Below are 13,466 nucleotides of genomic sequence, written 5' to 3' on the forward strand. Positions count from 1 at the left end.
GCTTTGTATAAACCTCCAGGCTTGAACGGTGCACAGGCACAAAATGGGTGAGGCTACAATGAAAGGTACCCCCCCATGCCCCCCCCCCTCCCCAACCATCTCCAATGACTCCATTGACGCGGAAAAAGAAGCGGATATTAATGCTGCATCTGAATCATCGGCGCGTCAACCCCCTCACCCCCCCCCCCCCCCCCACCTCCCACCCGTTCCCCGAAAAGCACTGAGAGCTGCTCCCACTCTCACAGGGAGGCGGCGAGCGGCTGCGGGATGCGGCCTCCGAGGCGTAAAAAAAAAAACCCACTGCATCTTAGTCTCATCAGCTCTTCCTCCTCCTCTTCCTCCCCCTTGTCGCTCAAGTCATCCAGATGCGCGCAGGCGAACACACGAGCACGGATGGTAAATTTAATCCTGACTAATTTTACACCCGGTTTTCCTCTTTAGCGCGCAGCGCGGCCGAGTGGGGCCTCTGCGTCTAAAGAAAACTATCACGTACGTACAGGGGAAAATCAAAGATGCTCGGGCGACAGCCGTTACCCTGAGCCGCTCCGTGAGTCGAGCGTTGAGCCGAGCGTTACCGGAGGAGGAGGATGGAGAGACGCTGCTCCACTGCAGCATCACTCAGTATGCACAGCATGAAGACAAGCGGAGCCCCGCCGCAGCGGCGGCAAGAGGAAGAGGAGGCCGCTGAAGCGGGGAGGCAGAAGGACACATAATGGATGGATGGATGTGTGGATGGGAATAAAGAGGGTCAGAAACGAGAGCTTACACTTCGCAGTTCCGCCGTACGGTCTTTCATGGTGTCGCCGCGCCGAGCTGGCTGCTGCTAGAAGACGGAGAATCGGCTCTGGTCCGGTAGGGGAGGCGGTCTTCCAATGTCGCGTTCTTCGTGGTTTTGCGCACCGAGAATCCCAAACCAGCGCGTCTCCTCCACGTACGGCTGCTGAACCTCCTCTTTAATTTCCCGTCAAGCTGCGCGGTGATGGAGGGCGGAACAGCGCGGTATGACGCGTCTCCGCCTGCTGCTGCTGCTGCCTCGTCCTCGCGGTCTGTGAGTGTCCGTGCGGTGACTGCGATGGACCCGCCTCCACCGGTCGCTCTATCGGAAGAATATGCCTCTCCTGGTCGCCGGTGTGCTCAGCTGCCCCCCCCGGATCGTTCCTCTCGGTGCGGTCACGGTGTGGCCCCCGCAGCGCGACGCAGCAGCAGCCCGGAGGAACAGGACCAAGAGAGCGGGAGGGAGAGATAGAGGGGTGAGAGAAAGCCAGCGAGAGCGCCAGTGGGAGAGGGAGGGCTGGCTTTGGTACTGAAGCTGCAGAAAAAGAGAGAGGAGGGGGCGATGCGGTGGGGATGAAGGACCAGAGCGCAGGCGCTGTGAAGGCCCCCCCCTCCCCCCCCCAGCTGTCCCCATCCGCTCCATCCCGTTCGCAGCAGCAGGGAGGTGTGTTTGGTTCAGGTGGAAGGGCAGACAATCTGTTCATCCTGAGTCGGAGAGCATGTCACTGTAATACCATTTCAGGGAGTATTCATAAATCCTCCGAACTCTTATGTGTAAAATTTCCTCAAGTTTTTTATCGAGTTTGCTTGTATGTGTATGTGTGTGCATGTATCTGTGTCAATTGTCAGACATTTTTCTAGTTTACAGGAATTCTACTTGATATTTTTTGTCCTGATTTAGGATAAACATATCTTTCACCCTGCATTTTTGATGAAATAATAAGATTGATAACAATCTTTGTGATTGTTTGCAATCTTCCATGAACACATGGTCTTTCCGCAGAGGAAGAATCAATCTATTGGTGAGTTCAGTAGCTAAAAGAAAACATCATTGAGGTTAGACTCTATTAACTGTAAGGTCACAAGTGTAGTTGCAGAAACAGAAATCTGCTCAGACTGAATCTGAACCCGACCCCCAACAGGACTGGCAACCCCATGCCCTGGAGAAATGGAAGGCCCCACCTCCACTGTGGTGGAGATGGAATTATGAATTATTTATAGGAATACATTCATATGTATGTACACACACACACACACACACACACACACACACACACACACACACACACACGCGCGCGCACACACACACACACACACACACACACACATATATACATATCTATAAAAAGAATATAATATATAAAATATTATATTATATATATACACACACATACGCACAGTGTTTGTGTCCATATAGAATTTAATGAAACTCATCAAAACACTGTAATATGAGGTCAGTTGTTGCAGTGATATTGCAGTATATTGGCTGTGTGAGTCTTGAGAGATTGGGATGGAGTTTTAATGGTGTCCAGGAGCTACAGTCTGGCAGGATGCCCAGAGGAAACCCCTGCTGTCACTTCCTGTCTCTCCTCTCCAGAACAAGAACAAGTTGGGACGTAATCATAAAAGGAAAACTGAACACTTGGGCCTCCATCACCCCTCCAAGTGTGACATAATGTTGTAATTTCTGTTTTATTTAACTGACACAATTTCACTGACTGGGTTCCTGAACAGGATTGAACTGAATATTATTTAGATATTATTATCAGCAAAAGGAGTTTAAATTTGAATTTACTTACTGAATATTTAAACACAAGAAATCTGACACAGCATCTTCAGTTTGACCTGAATGTATCCTTACAATCATGAGAATTTTTTTTTTTTTTCACAATATTTCCTTCGGTGAAGATTTTTTTCAAATGTTAAAGTAGTTTGTCTTTTGCTGATTTGAGATACTGAAGCATGATTTTTTTGAATTCTTACAAGCTATTCTTAGTTTTGTAATTCCTTGTAGGTGAACTGGTATTTATTTGGCGATCATATCTGGATTTTGCTGATATATTGGTAATTTTTGAAGTTTTTCAGGGGTTCAGGTAATTTCTTGAATAGGCCTATACATTCTTGCCTTCTGGTCGAGATCTTTTTGTGCCAATTTGACTTGGATTCTTCCCTTAAACATTTCACCCCTCAGATGAGGGGTGAAATATTTAAGGTGGCCTCCTCAGTTTGCCTATGTAATTTAAAAAAAAAACCTGCTTTTCACTTTGTGGCTGCTTGGCAAAGGTTTCTAAACAATATATTGATTTACAATTTTTTATGTTTTGGAAAGTTTTTGTTTACTTAACATTTTAAAATCCTTTTTAAGGGATTTTGCTCAAATGCAGCCTCAGGGCGGCACTGGCCTGTGTCTCCCCAAGCCTGCCTGGGGGGGGGGGGGGGGGGGGGGGGGGGCACGTAGCAGTGTCTCCCTGTGCTGGTCCCAAGCCCGGATAAATGCAGAGGGTTGCGTCAGGATGGGCATCCGGCGTAAAACTCTTGCCAAAACCAAACATGCGAGTCAACCATAACCATATCATACCGGATCGGTCGTGGACTGGGTTAACAACGACCGCCATTGGTACTGATGACCGACAGGGTACTAATGGAAATTGGGCTACTGTGGATCGAAGAACAAGAACAAGAACAAGAACAAGAAGAAGAGGAGGAGTGTGTGTTCGGAAGCAGAGAGAGAGGAGGAAAGGAAAGAGCCTGGGACTGAGAGTAGGGACTTTGAATATCGGGACTATGACAGGAAAAGGTAGAGAATTGGTCGACATGATGCAGAGAGGGAAGGTGGATATACTGTGTGTCCAGGAGACCAAGTGGAAAGGTAGTAAGGCTAGAAGCTTAGGAGCAGGCTTAAGTTGTACTATTATGGTACTGACAAGAAGAGAAATGGAGTAGGAGTTATCTTGAAGGAGGAGTTTGTTAGGACCGTCCTAGAGGTGAAAAGAATGTCAGATAGACTTATGAGTCTGAAACTGGAAATTGAAGGTGTGATGCTCAATGTTGTTTGTGGCTATGGCCCCGCAGGTGGGATGTGAATCTGAAGAGAAAGAGAAGTGCTGGAATAAGTTAGATGAAGTGATGCAGAATATTACCAGAAATGAGAGAGTGGTAATTGGTGCAGACTTCAATGGACATGTTGGTGAAGGCAATAGAGGGGATGAAGAAGTGATGGGCAGATTTGGTATCCAGGATAGGAATGCAGAGGGACAGACGGTGGTAGACTTTGCAAAAAGGATGGAAATGGCTGTAGTGAACACCTTTTTCCAGAAAGAAACAGGAACATAGGGTAACTTATAAGAGCGGAGGTAAGAGCACGCAGGTAGACTACATCTTGTACAGACAAGGTCACCTGAAAGAGATCAGTGACTGCAAAGTAGTTGTAGGTGAGAGCGTAGCCAGACAGCATAGGATGGTGGATTGTAGGATGACTCTGGTGACAAGGAAGATGAAGAGGACAAAGGCAGAGCAGAGGACAAAGTGGTGGAAGCTGAAAAGGGAGGAGTGTTGCATGGTTTTCAGGGAGGAGTTGAGAAAGGGTCTGGGTGGTCAGGGTGAGCTTCCAGATGATTGGACAACAACACCTAGTGTTATCAGCTAGAAGAGTACTTGGTGTGTCATCTGGAAGGAAAGTAGATAAGGAGACTTGGTGGTGGAATGAGGAAGTGCAGGAGTATATACAGAGAAAGCGGTAAGCAATGAAGAAGTGGGACACTGAGAGGACTGAAGAGAACGGACAGGAGTTCAGGGAGATGCAGCGAAAGGTAAAGATAGAGGTAGTAAAGGCAAAACAAAGGGCGCATGATGACTTGTATGCTTGGTTGGATAGTAAGGAGGGTGAGAATGATCTATACAGGCTGGCGAAACAGAGAGATAAAGATGGAAAGGATATACAACAGGTCCGGGTGATTAAGGATAGAGAGGGAAATGTATTGACTGATGCTAGAAGAGTGATGGGAAGATGGAAAGAGTACTTTGAAGAGCTGATGAATGTGGAAAATGAAAGACAGGCAAGGGTAGAAGAGGTGACTATTGTAGACCACAAAGAAGCACAAATGAGTAAAAGTGAAGTGAGGAAGGCATTGAAGAGGATGAAGAGTGGAAAAGCAGTTGGTCCTGATGATATACCTGTGGAGGTGTTGAAGTGTCTAGGAGAGGCAGCGGTAGATTTTCTAACTAGATCATTCAACAGGATCTTAGAGAGTGAGAAGATACCTGAAGAATGGAGACAAAGTGTGATGGTGCCTATTTTTAAGAATAAAGGGGATGTGCAGAATTATGGCAACTATAGAGGCATAAAGTTGATGAGCCATACAATGAAGTTATGGGAAAGAGTAGTGAAAACTAGACTGAGAGCAGAAGTCAGCATTTGTGAACAGCAGTATGGCTTCATGCCTAGAAAGAGTACTACAGATGGTGTATTTGCTTTGAGAATGCTAAAAGAGAAGTACAGAGAAGGCAAGAGGGAGCTGCATTGTGTTTTTGTAGACCTAGAAAAAGCATATGACAGGGTGCCAAGAGAGGAGCTCTGGTATTGTATGAGGAAGTCTGGAGTGGCAGAGAAGTATGTTAGACTGGTGCAGGACATGTATGCTAGCTGTGAGACACTGGTACGGTGTGCTGTAGGGGTAACAGAGAAATTCAAGGTGGAGGTGGGACTCCATAAGGGATCAGCTCTGAGCTCCTTCTTGTTCACAATGGTGATGGACAGGCTGACAGATGAGGTTAGACAGGAATCCCCATGGACCATGATGTTTGCAGATGACATTGTGATCTGTAGTGAGAGCAGACAACAGGTAGAGGATAATCTAGAGAGGTGGAGGTATGCTCTGGAAAGGAGAGGAATGAAAGTTAGTCGCAGCAAGATAGAATATATGTGTGTGAATGAAAGGAACTCAGGTGGAACATTGAGGCTACAGGGAGTGGAGATCAAGAAGCTGGAGGATTTCAGGTACTTGGGGTAAACAGCCCAGAACAATGGAGTATGTGGAAAAGAGGTGAGGAGACGGGTCCAAGCAGGTTGGAATGGGTGGAGAAAAGTGTCAGGGGTACTCTGTGATAGAAGACTATCGGCCAGAATAAAAGGACAGGTGTACAAGACAGTGGTGAGACCAGCGATGCTGTATGGCCTAGAAACTGTGACAATAACCAAAAGACAGCAGGCAGAACTAGAGGTTGCAGAGATGAAGATGTTGAGGTTCTCTTTGGGAGTGACCTGGATGGATAGGATCAGGAATGAGTCTATCAGAGGAACAGCACATGTTAGATGTTTTTGAGAGAAGGTCAGAGAAGCCAGACTGAGATGGTTCGGTCATGTACAGAGGAGGGATAGAGAATATATTGGTAAACGGACGCTGGTATTGGAGCTGCCAGGCAAGAGGTCTCGAGGAAGACCAAAGACAAGATTTATGGACGTAGTGAGGGAGGATATGAGGTAGTTGGTGTGAGAGAGGAGGATACGGAGAATAGGGTTAGATGGAGAAAGTTGATTCGCTGTGGCGACCCCAGAAGGGAAAAGCCGAAAGAAGAAGAAGAAGAAGAAGAAGAAGAAGAAGAAGAAGAAGAAGAAGAAGAAGAAGAAGAAGAAGAAGAAGAAGTTCACAGTAGTTCTTTTTTTTACTTTGTCAATAAAATTAAAATAAAATGTATTGAGCGTGGCTCAGGGGGTTAGAGTGGTTGTCCTTTGGAACCAAATATTCCTAATTCAATTCTTGCACCCCTCCAAGCTTCTCAAAGTGTTGTTGAGCAAGACACTCAACCCCTAACCTCTCTCCTTACGTTGCTGAGTGGCTGCATACTGCCTCTTGTTCACCCATGATGGGTTAAATGCAGAAAAATACTTTTTGGAAAATGACAAAAAATAAAATGAAAAAAAATGCTTTTGAAGGTTACTTTACTAAAGAAAGTTTCATATACAAGTCTTTTCTTTTTTAAGTAAACATTCATGTTTTTTTTTGATAACTTATTTGCAGTTATTGTCTCAATAAATTAATGTGGAATTTCTGGCATTTTTTGGCCAAAAGTCCAGATTCTAATTTTGCCCTTTTTTCCCAGTTTCGCTATTTCTCCATTTATTAATGATATTTTGCAATCTTTTAAAAATAATCTGAAATAATCATTTTTCCTTTCCAAAATATTGTAGAGAGTCACAAATGTTGGGGTTTGTGTTTTCTGTGATTTTGGGGTTGCTGGGATTTTGTGGGTATGGTTTGGGGTTGCAATGAAGTCTGTTTTGTTTTTTTTTATCTGGAATTGAGCAGGAACAGTTCATTGCATTGCATGCAGGTATGGCGTGGCTGTGGCCAACAACAGCTATTTCTCATTAAAAAGACATTTTACCGTCACTCGGGTTTTTCCCTGACTAAAACGCTACAATACGTGTGGCCCTGTCATTTCAAATAGCGGTCCATGTCTAAATGAGAGGGGTCTAGAACATGAAGAAAAAATGAGACATCATTGGCTCTGTGAGACGTTTCCTGTCTGACCAGTGTCATTTCCGTTTCATGTGACTGGAATCATCCCTTAATCTCCTGCTGCCTCAGCATTGTCTCCAGCTCCTCCCTCAGGTTGACTGTTATACTGCAGCAGCTGGAGGGTTTCACCTTCAGCATGAGGTTGAAGGGCAAAGACTGGCAGACAAGCACACTTTGTTACTTTGAAATGTTTTAGGTTTAAATATTGAATGAAAGAAAGCAATAAAAATCTTTGGAATAAATGCTTAACATGAATCGAATCTATCACAAATTTTCATAGAATCTTAATAACAACCAAAGAAACAAGAAAAAAATGCATTTGTGTGTATCCAGGCAATTGACACTCAAATTTAAACAAAACTAACTACAAGACTAATTGAAATGAAATCCTATATGATCTCCAGTGTTATCCTCATTCCTGTCCTTCACCTCTATGTTCTGGAGTTTTGTCTCCCCCATCTGTTGAGCAGGTGGACATAGTCACTTTCAGGCAAACTTGTCAAGTGTTCTCCCAGCAGCAGTCATGTTTCACATGAAAACTTCTCATGGCTATTTGGCAAACTAAAATGAGAACAAGAGCATGGCCACCACTAATGTAAAATACAAAAGTCCACTATTGTACACAGATTTGTATGCTCAAGGTTGACTTTGCGTTTTTGTAGGAGATTATGTGAGGAAAGAGAATTTTGCAGGTGCTTTGGATGTAATGAAAATGATCTCAAGTGATGACTTCTTTCTGCTATGATTGTCTTCCCACATACTGATAGGACATGATGGCTGGAACACCGACAACTGCTCAGTATACATACATGCATTCACTTTACTTAGACGCCACACCAACCTAGGCTTGGAATGGCACGACCAGCTTTGAAATCTCTACTAATACTGTTTCACCCCCTTGTACAACCATAAGCATACCTTTTCAAGCTGTCTTATGACAAAACCAGACTTTGTCTAGCAGACTTTATTCTATGTAGCCTAAAAAGTACAGTTCTATCTGAAGGATGGTTGAGATTTTAAAGTGGTATAGAATCTTACTTAATGATTTGTTGTTTTCTTGACTTATGTCTTCTGTGCTTTGTGTCACAGCAGCCCCCTTTTAGTCCTTTACAGCTCCAAGTTCACTCTCTGGTCATTCACTGGCAGATTCATTTCACTAATCCCTGCCTCTTAATGACCATTGCTACTCTCCTCATTTCTCCAATGGCTTTCTGTAAAATTAGTATTGCAACCAATCTTGTTTATTTGAACTATTCAGTCTTAGGTTTGTTTGTTGTCTTGCTCATGGGTCTACTCACAGGAAGTACCTTATTGAAAACAAAATGAAACATTGTCCAATTGAATATCTTTTCCCCCTGAAATATTTCATTTTACTTATCTCCTTGTCACAAATTTTCAGACACCTTGTTTTCAATCAAGTTTAAATTCCACTCTATTTTTGTAGCCTATTTTACTACCTGATAATCCAATGCAGGTGTTACAATGCAGGGCAAAAGTACAACTGAAAATCAACTCAAACAATTACACAATAAGCAGCAATAAATCATGATAATAAATACATGAACATCAATAGACACAAATTGACTAGATGTCCACAAAGTGGAACAGAAGTTGAGCAGATGGTCAGGGGCTGAGATAACTTTTGAAAGCTGTTTAACTGCAGGCTCTTCTTCAAATGCCCTGACATAAAAAAGGAAATTGAAGGAGAAAAAAAAAAAGTAATTCTAGTTGACAAAGAGCTCCAGTAGTTGTAAGCTCCGTCTGTTTCTTGCAACATCTTCTTCATAATTCATGAGTTCCTGTTGTGGATGATCGGACCGTTTCCTGTCTGAAAACATTGAGCTGTGACAGATGTGAATGCAGCCACCTGAATTCCCTACTGAATCTTCTTTCTGTTTCAGCTCGTTGTTTGTGAGTATTCATTGTTTGGAGGGATGAGTTCACACCAACATCAGTGAAGTTTTTCAAATAACACTTGAGTAAAACCATCTATTGCCCTGGTGATAAACAATTTGCACTTTATCTTTTCTAGGAATTCTAATCACAGCAAAGTTATCAAAGGCTTGTAAAATCCATTACCTTTCATTGTCTAGTACTTCATTCACAACCTTAAGATGTGTTTCTTTTGGAAAAAATATCTGCTATTAAAATGTCACATTGTGAATCTATTTTGAATTTAATAAATAATGCTTTTGGGGTAATTTTTTCTCTTTATGTAAGTAGGCTATGGCTAACACACATACACTTTCGGATGAAGTCATATGTTCAAAACAGAATTCTGATAACAAAAGTGAAACCAAGACATAGAGTCACAAATTTATAATCACATAAATACGAAACTTTAAATATTTACAGAGTCAGAAATAGAAGGCCAAGTACATCAATTGAGGTTCAGTTTTATCAGGAAGGTGCACATTCACTACTTCCAAACATTGCCCCCAGAATTAGGGATTCAGAGATGGAGACACATGAAACACACTTATAATGTGGCCGATTCATTAACTGTGTAAACAAGAACCATTCACTGCTATCAAAAGTAAAAATTAAAAAATAATGAGAAGACAGAAGAAAACTGAATGAATGCCCATGTACTGAAAATTCTTTTAAATTTAGTAATTATGGCTCCAGGGAAACTTTCATGATCATTATTCGAGGAATTTATTGTTGCCAATAAAATAAGTAGTAGAGTTAATGATATGCAAGAAACTGTCCATGAAGATGAAATACACTAATAAATTAATTAGAGGAAATCGTATTGGACAGTGCAATTCTCCTTGGCAACATCTGGAACTGAGTGGTGGCTATAGTCAACCAGGACAAGTGAAAATCTCAGCTCAGTCTTGGTCAAGTACAATAACCCTCAATGACTCCTCACAGTAACAAGGCCTTTTTGTCATAAAACATACACCATGTTGGTTGCCTATAAACAGTATACATTTTACTTATGTTGTACTGTGTTATGTCATTTTACAAAGATCACACATTGCCGCCAAATGAATATATTGTGCTATGGTTTGTACAGGAAATAACTGAGGCAGAGTCAAAATACAAAGTTCTTTTGTTTTGTTCTCCGACATTTCTCTCTCTGTGTTCCCAAAAATGCTGTGTCTTCCCAGAAATATGTTTTTCAATATTTTGTCATGTTGATTACAAGGTTAGCGTGGCAGCCCTCTGGCAATGAAGAGATAGATTATGTTACCTGGTATTGTGTTGAACACTTCACGCTTTCCTTTTGTGTCTATGTTTTGAGTATGGAATTGGCTTTTTTATTATGCCATTAGTTCATACAATAAAGCTGCATATTTATACAAAACGTAATATTTTGACAATGACATCACACATTTGTGTTGGTTTGTTTTCTTCACTGTGTTTATTAATTTATTCATTATTCGGGATTAGCTATTTGTATTTTTTTTAAACTACTGATAAGCTTTTCCACTGTTTCACAGTTTTTGGTTTATGTTTACAACAAATAGTTGCTCATACCAGTGTAACTTTGGATTATGGAGTAAATGTTTTATCTTGCTGAATTTCAGAATGACTTTATTTATGCTGGACTTTATTTTATTTGGATTATGGAGTAAATGTTTTATCTTGCTGAATTTCAGAATGACTTTATTTATGCTGGACTTTATTTATTTGGTTATTATGTGCGACAATAATTTCATGAGGTAGAAGGACTTAACTTTTATAATGGAACTATTCTTTTCAACTGCCGTTGGTGTTTTTTAGGACAAAGTTACTCATTTATAATGAACACAGCTTGTGTATTCGAGCTAATTAGTTTTTCAGAATGAAATTGTTTACTATGACGTTGTTTGGGTTTAACAAAGACTTTAATTATGTATTGAACTTGATATATGGACTTGAGATAACATGATAATAACACTGTAATCCAAATTTGTAGAAATAATTATGGTACCTGTCCTTAGGTGTAAAAGCATTGCTGAGCAGCTAAAAAATTGGGAAAATTCCTTTTTAAAAATGTATTATTTGTTTGTTTTCCTGGAGTTTCTGCTTCTCCAATGCCTGCAGCTTAAGTCATTAGCTCACAGATGGAGTTTTAACACAGTACATAAAGCTTATTCTCCTTCTCATTATCACACTTGAAATTCAGTGAACTGGTCATTATTTAAGAGAATACCAAGTATCTAAGATTAAGTTGCAGGATTGTTTATTGCACTTTTCTTCACATAATCCCTTGATTATTTTACATTTCATGAAAAAAATGCAATCGCTAGATTGACTAAATATGACGTAAAAATGCAAAAGAGATTACTTGAAAGTAAAAACTTGAAAACTTGAAAGCAAAAGATAATATTCAAAATAGCTCATTACAAAACAGAAAAATGTTCAACTAAACCGGCCAAAAGTCATCTAATATAGCAGTGGAAAAAGGACCAAAAGGTGGGTAAAAAAACACCAAGAAAGTATTAATAATTAATTAATTGATTAGTTTATAATCTGATCCAAATTTAACTTTGTGTCATCCATCACTACTTAATCATCATTTTATTGTCATCCAACTTAGTAAATATAAGTGGGAAATCACAAAAGATTGTGGGAGAAATTGCCCGAAAGACTGATAAATAATATTTAAAGTAAAAATAAAAGCTACTTTGGAAATCTAAGCTGCATTGCCTCAAAATTTATTGACTTCACAATAAAAGTAAACCCAATGAAAACTCTTTTGATAACCCTATCATTTTGTAAGAGAGTAGAAGGTTTGTGTTGCTCCATCACTCTAAAAGAATTTTGGAAATATATGTACAGTATATGGTGTCAATAATATGGGAAATACATATAATAATACATTAATTTGTGCTCACTTTTTTGGTTTGGCAAAAACTGCATCTTACCAGGCCACAATTTACTGCATTTCGTTACTCCGTATCTTTAAATGTGTAATGAAAATAAAGTTTTATCTAAACTAATTTTATAAAAAAATAATATACGTCCTAAAAATCCACAGCAAATGACTAGTATCAAAGAAATGCATGAATACTGCATCCTACTCATCACAACAAAAATCTCATAGCTGATGCTACCAGTAAAAAACATTACCAGTAATCACACTGATGTCATTTCACTATCCACTAAGCCCCTGAAGTTTACCATAAGTGGGTATTAATTCTACCTCTGCTTGGTATCCTGCTGCTAATGGTGAATTTGACCCTTCCTTAAGATATACAGTAACAACATCAATGTCGTGATTTACTCTATCATTTTGAAAAAGAAAATCTAGATGTTTGGGGAACCACAGATCTTTCCAGAATCTTTCTATGAAGCAAATCGGCACAATTAAATAAAGAAAGGAATTCAGTCAAGCAGTTTCAGGACTCAAGTACATACATTTTAAATGTGTTCAAATATGTGTTTGATACAAAGTGCCTATAAGTCCAAGAACACATATGGATCTGTGGAAGCAAATGAAAGAGTTGACATTCTGCTAAGGTAATGCAATTACTTGAGTTTTAGCGACATTGATGCAGATTTAACATCATTATTCAAAACCCTTTGCAGTTTCTTTAAAACATAGTTACTGAGGGAGGAGTGGAATCCGGCAATGTAGAGACAATAAGGTCTGTGTATGGTAGCCAAACTCTTGCTCTCACTCTCGATGTCTTTTACACACACACACACACACACACACACACACACACACACACACACACACACACACACACACACACACACACACACACACACACACACACACGTGTATTCATACATAAACACATGTACACACACTGCATGCACCAGACCATGCCCTTCTCTGGGGAAATACACACAAGCCTGAGTGGGCGGGAACAGCAACAGCAGCAAAGAAACACATTAACATTTAAACAAGCTCAAACACACATGCCATATGAACGCACAAGTTAATCTCTGTTGAGGTTTATTCAAACAAAACTAATTTATTTCACTTCACTTACTCACACTAGAAGATAAATTTGAGTTGCGTGACTAAACAAATATGTCCTCATCTTACTGATGCCCAAAATTATTTTTGTTGCTCCTAAATGAGAGGATTACCTAGAATATGAGTACAGTCATTCCATCTGACTGAATCTGAATATCGATACAATCATTCCAACATCCTACCGGATGAACTGAATCAGACATTGAATCGGTTTAAAGCCTGCATAAATAAAAGTTGACCAACTATTTTGT

At 40.5% G+C, this 13,466-nt stretch overlaps 1 protein-coding gene across 1 annotated transcript in view; it reads right to left on the bottom strand.

Annotated features, from left to right (window-relative positions):
* The window catches only part of LOC147229504 (syntaxin-1B), a 55,968-nt gene extending 54,705 nt beyond the window's left edge, over positions 1–1,263 (bottom strand). Inside the window, exon 1 of the mRNA XM_086154979.1 lies at positions 767–1,263. Within this exon, the coding sequence (XP_086011105.1) occupies positions 767–796 (30 nt within the window). The 5' untranslated portion in view covers positions 797–1,263. The remainder of the gene's footprint in view (positions 1–766) is intronic.
* Between the last annotated feature and the right edge of the window lie 12,203 nt (positions 1,264–13,466).

Source organism: Fistularia commersonii, chromosome 11 (assembly GCF_037954325.1).
Source record: "Fistularia commersonii isolate RoL2024-O1a breed Wild chromosome 11, RoL_Fcom_v1.0, whole genome shotgun sequence".
NCBI classification, from domain to species: domain Eukaryota; kingdom Metazoa; phylum Chordata; class Actinopteri; order Syngnathiformes; family Fistulariidae; genus Fistularia; species Fistularia commersonii.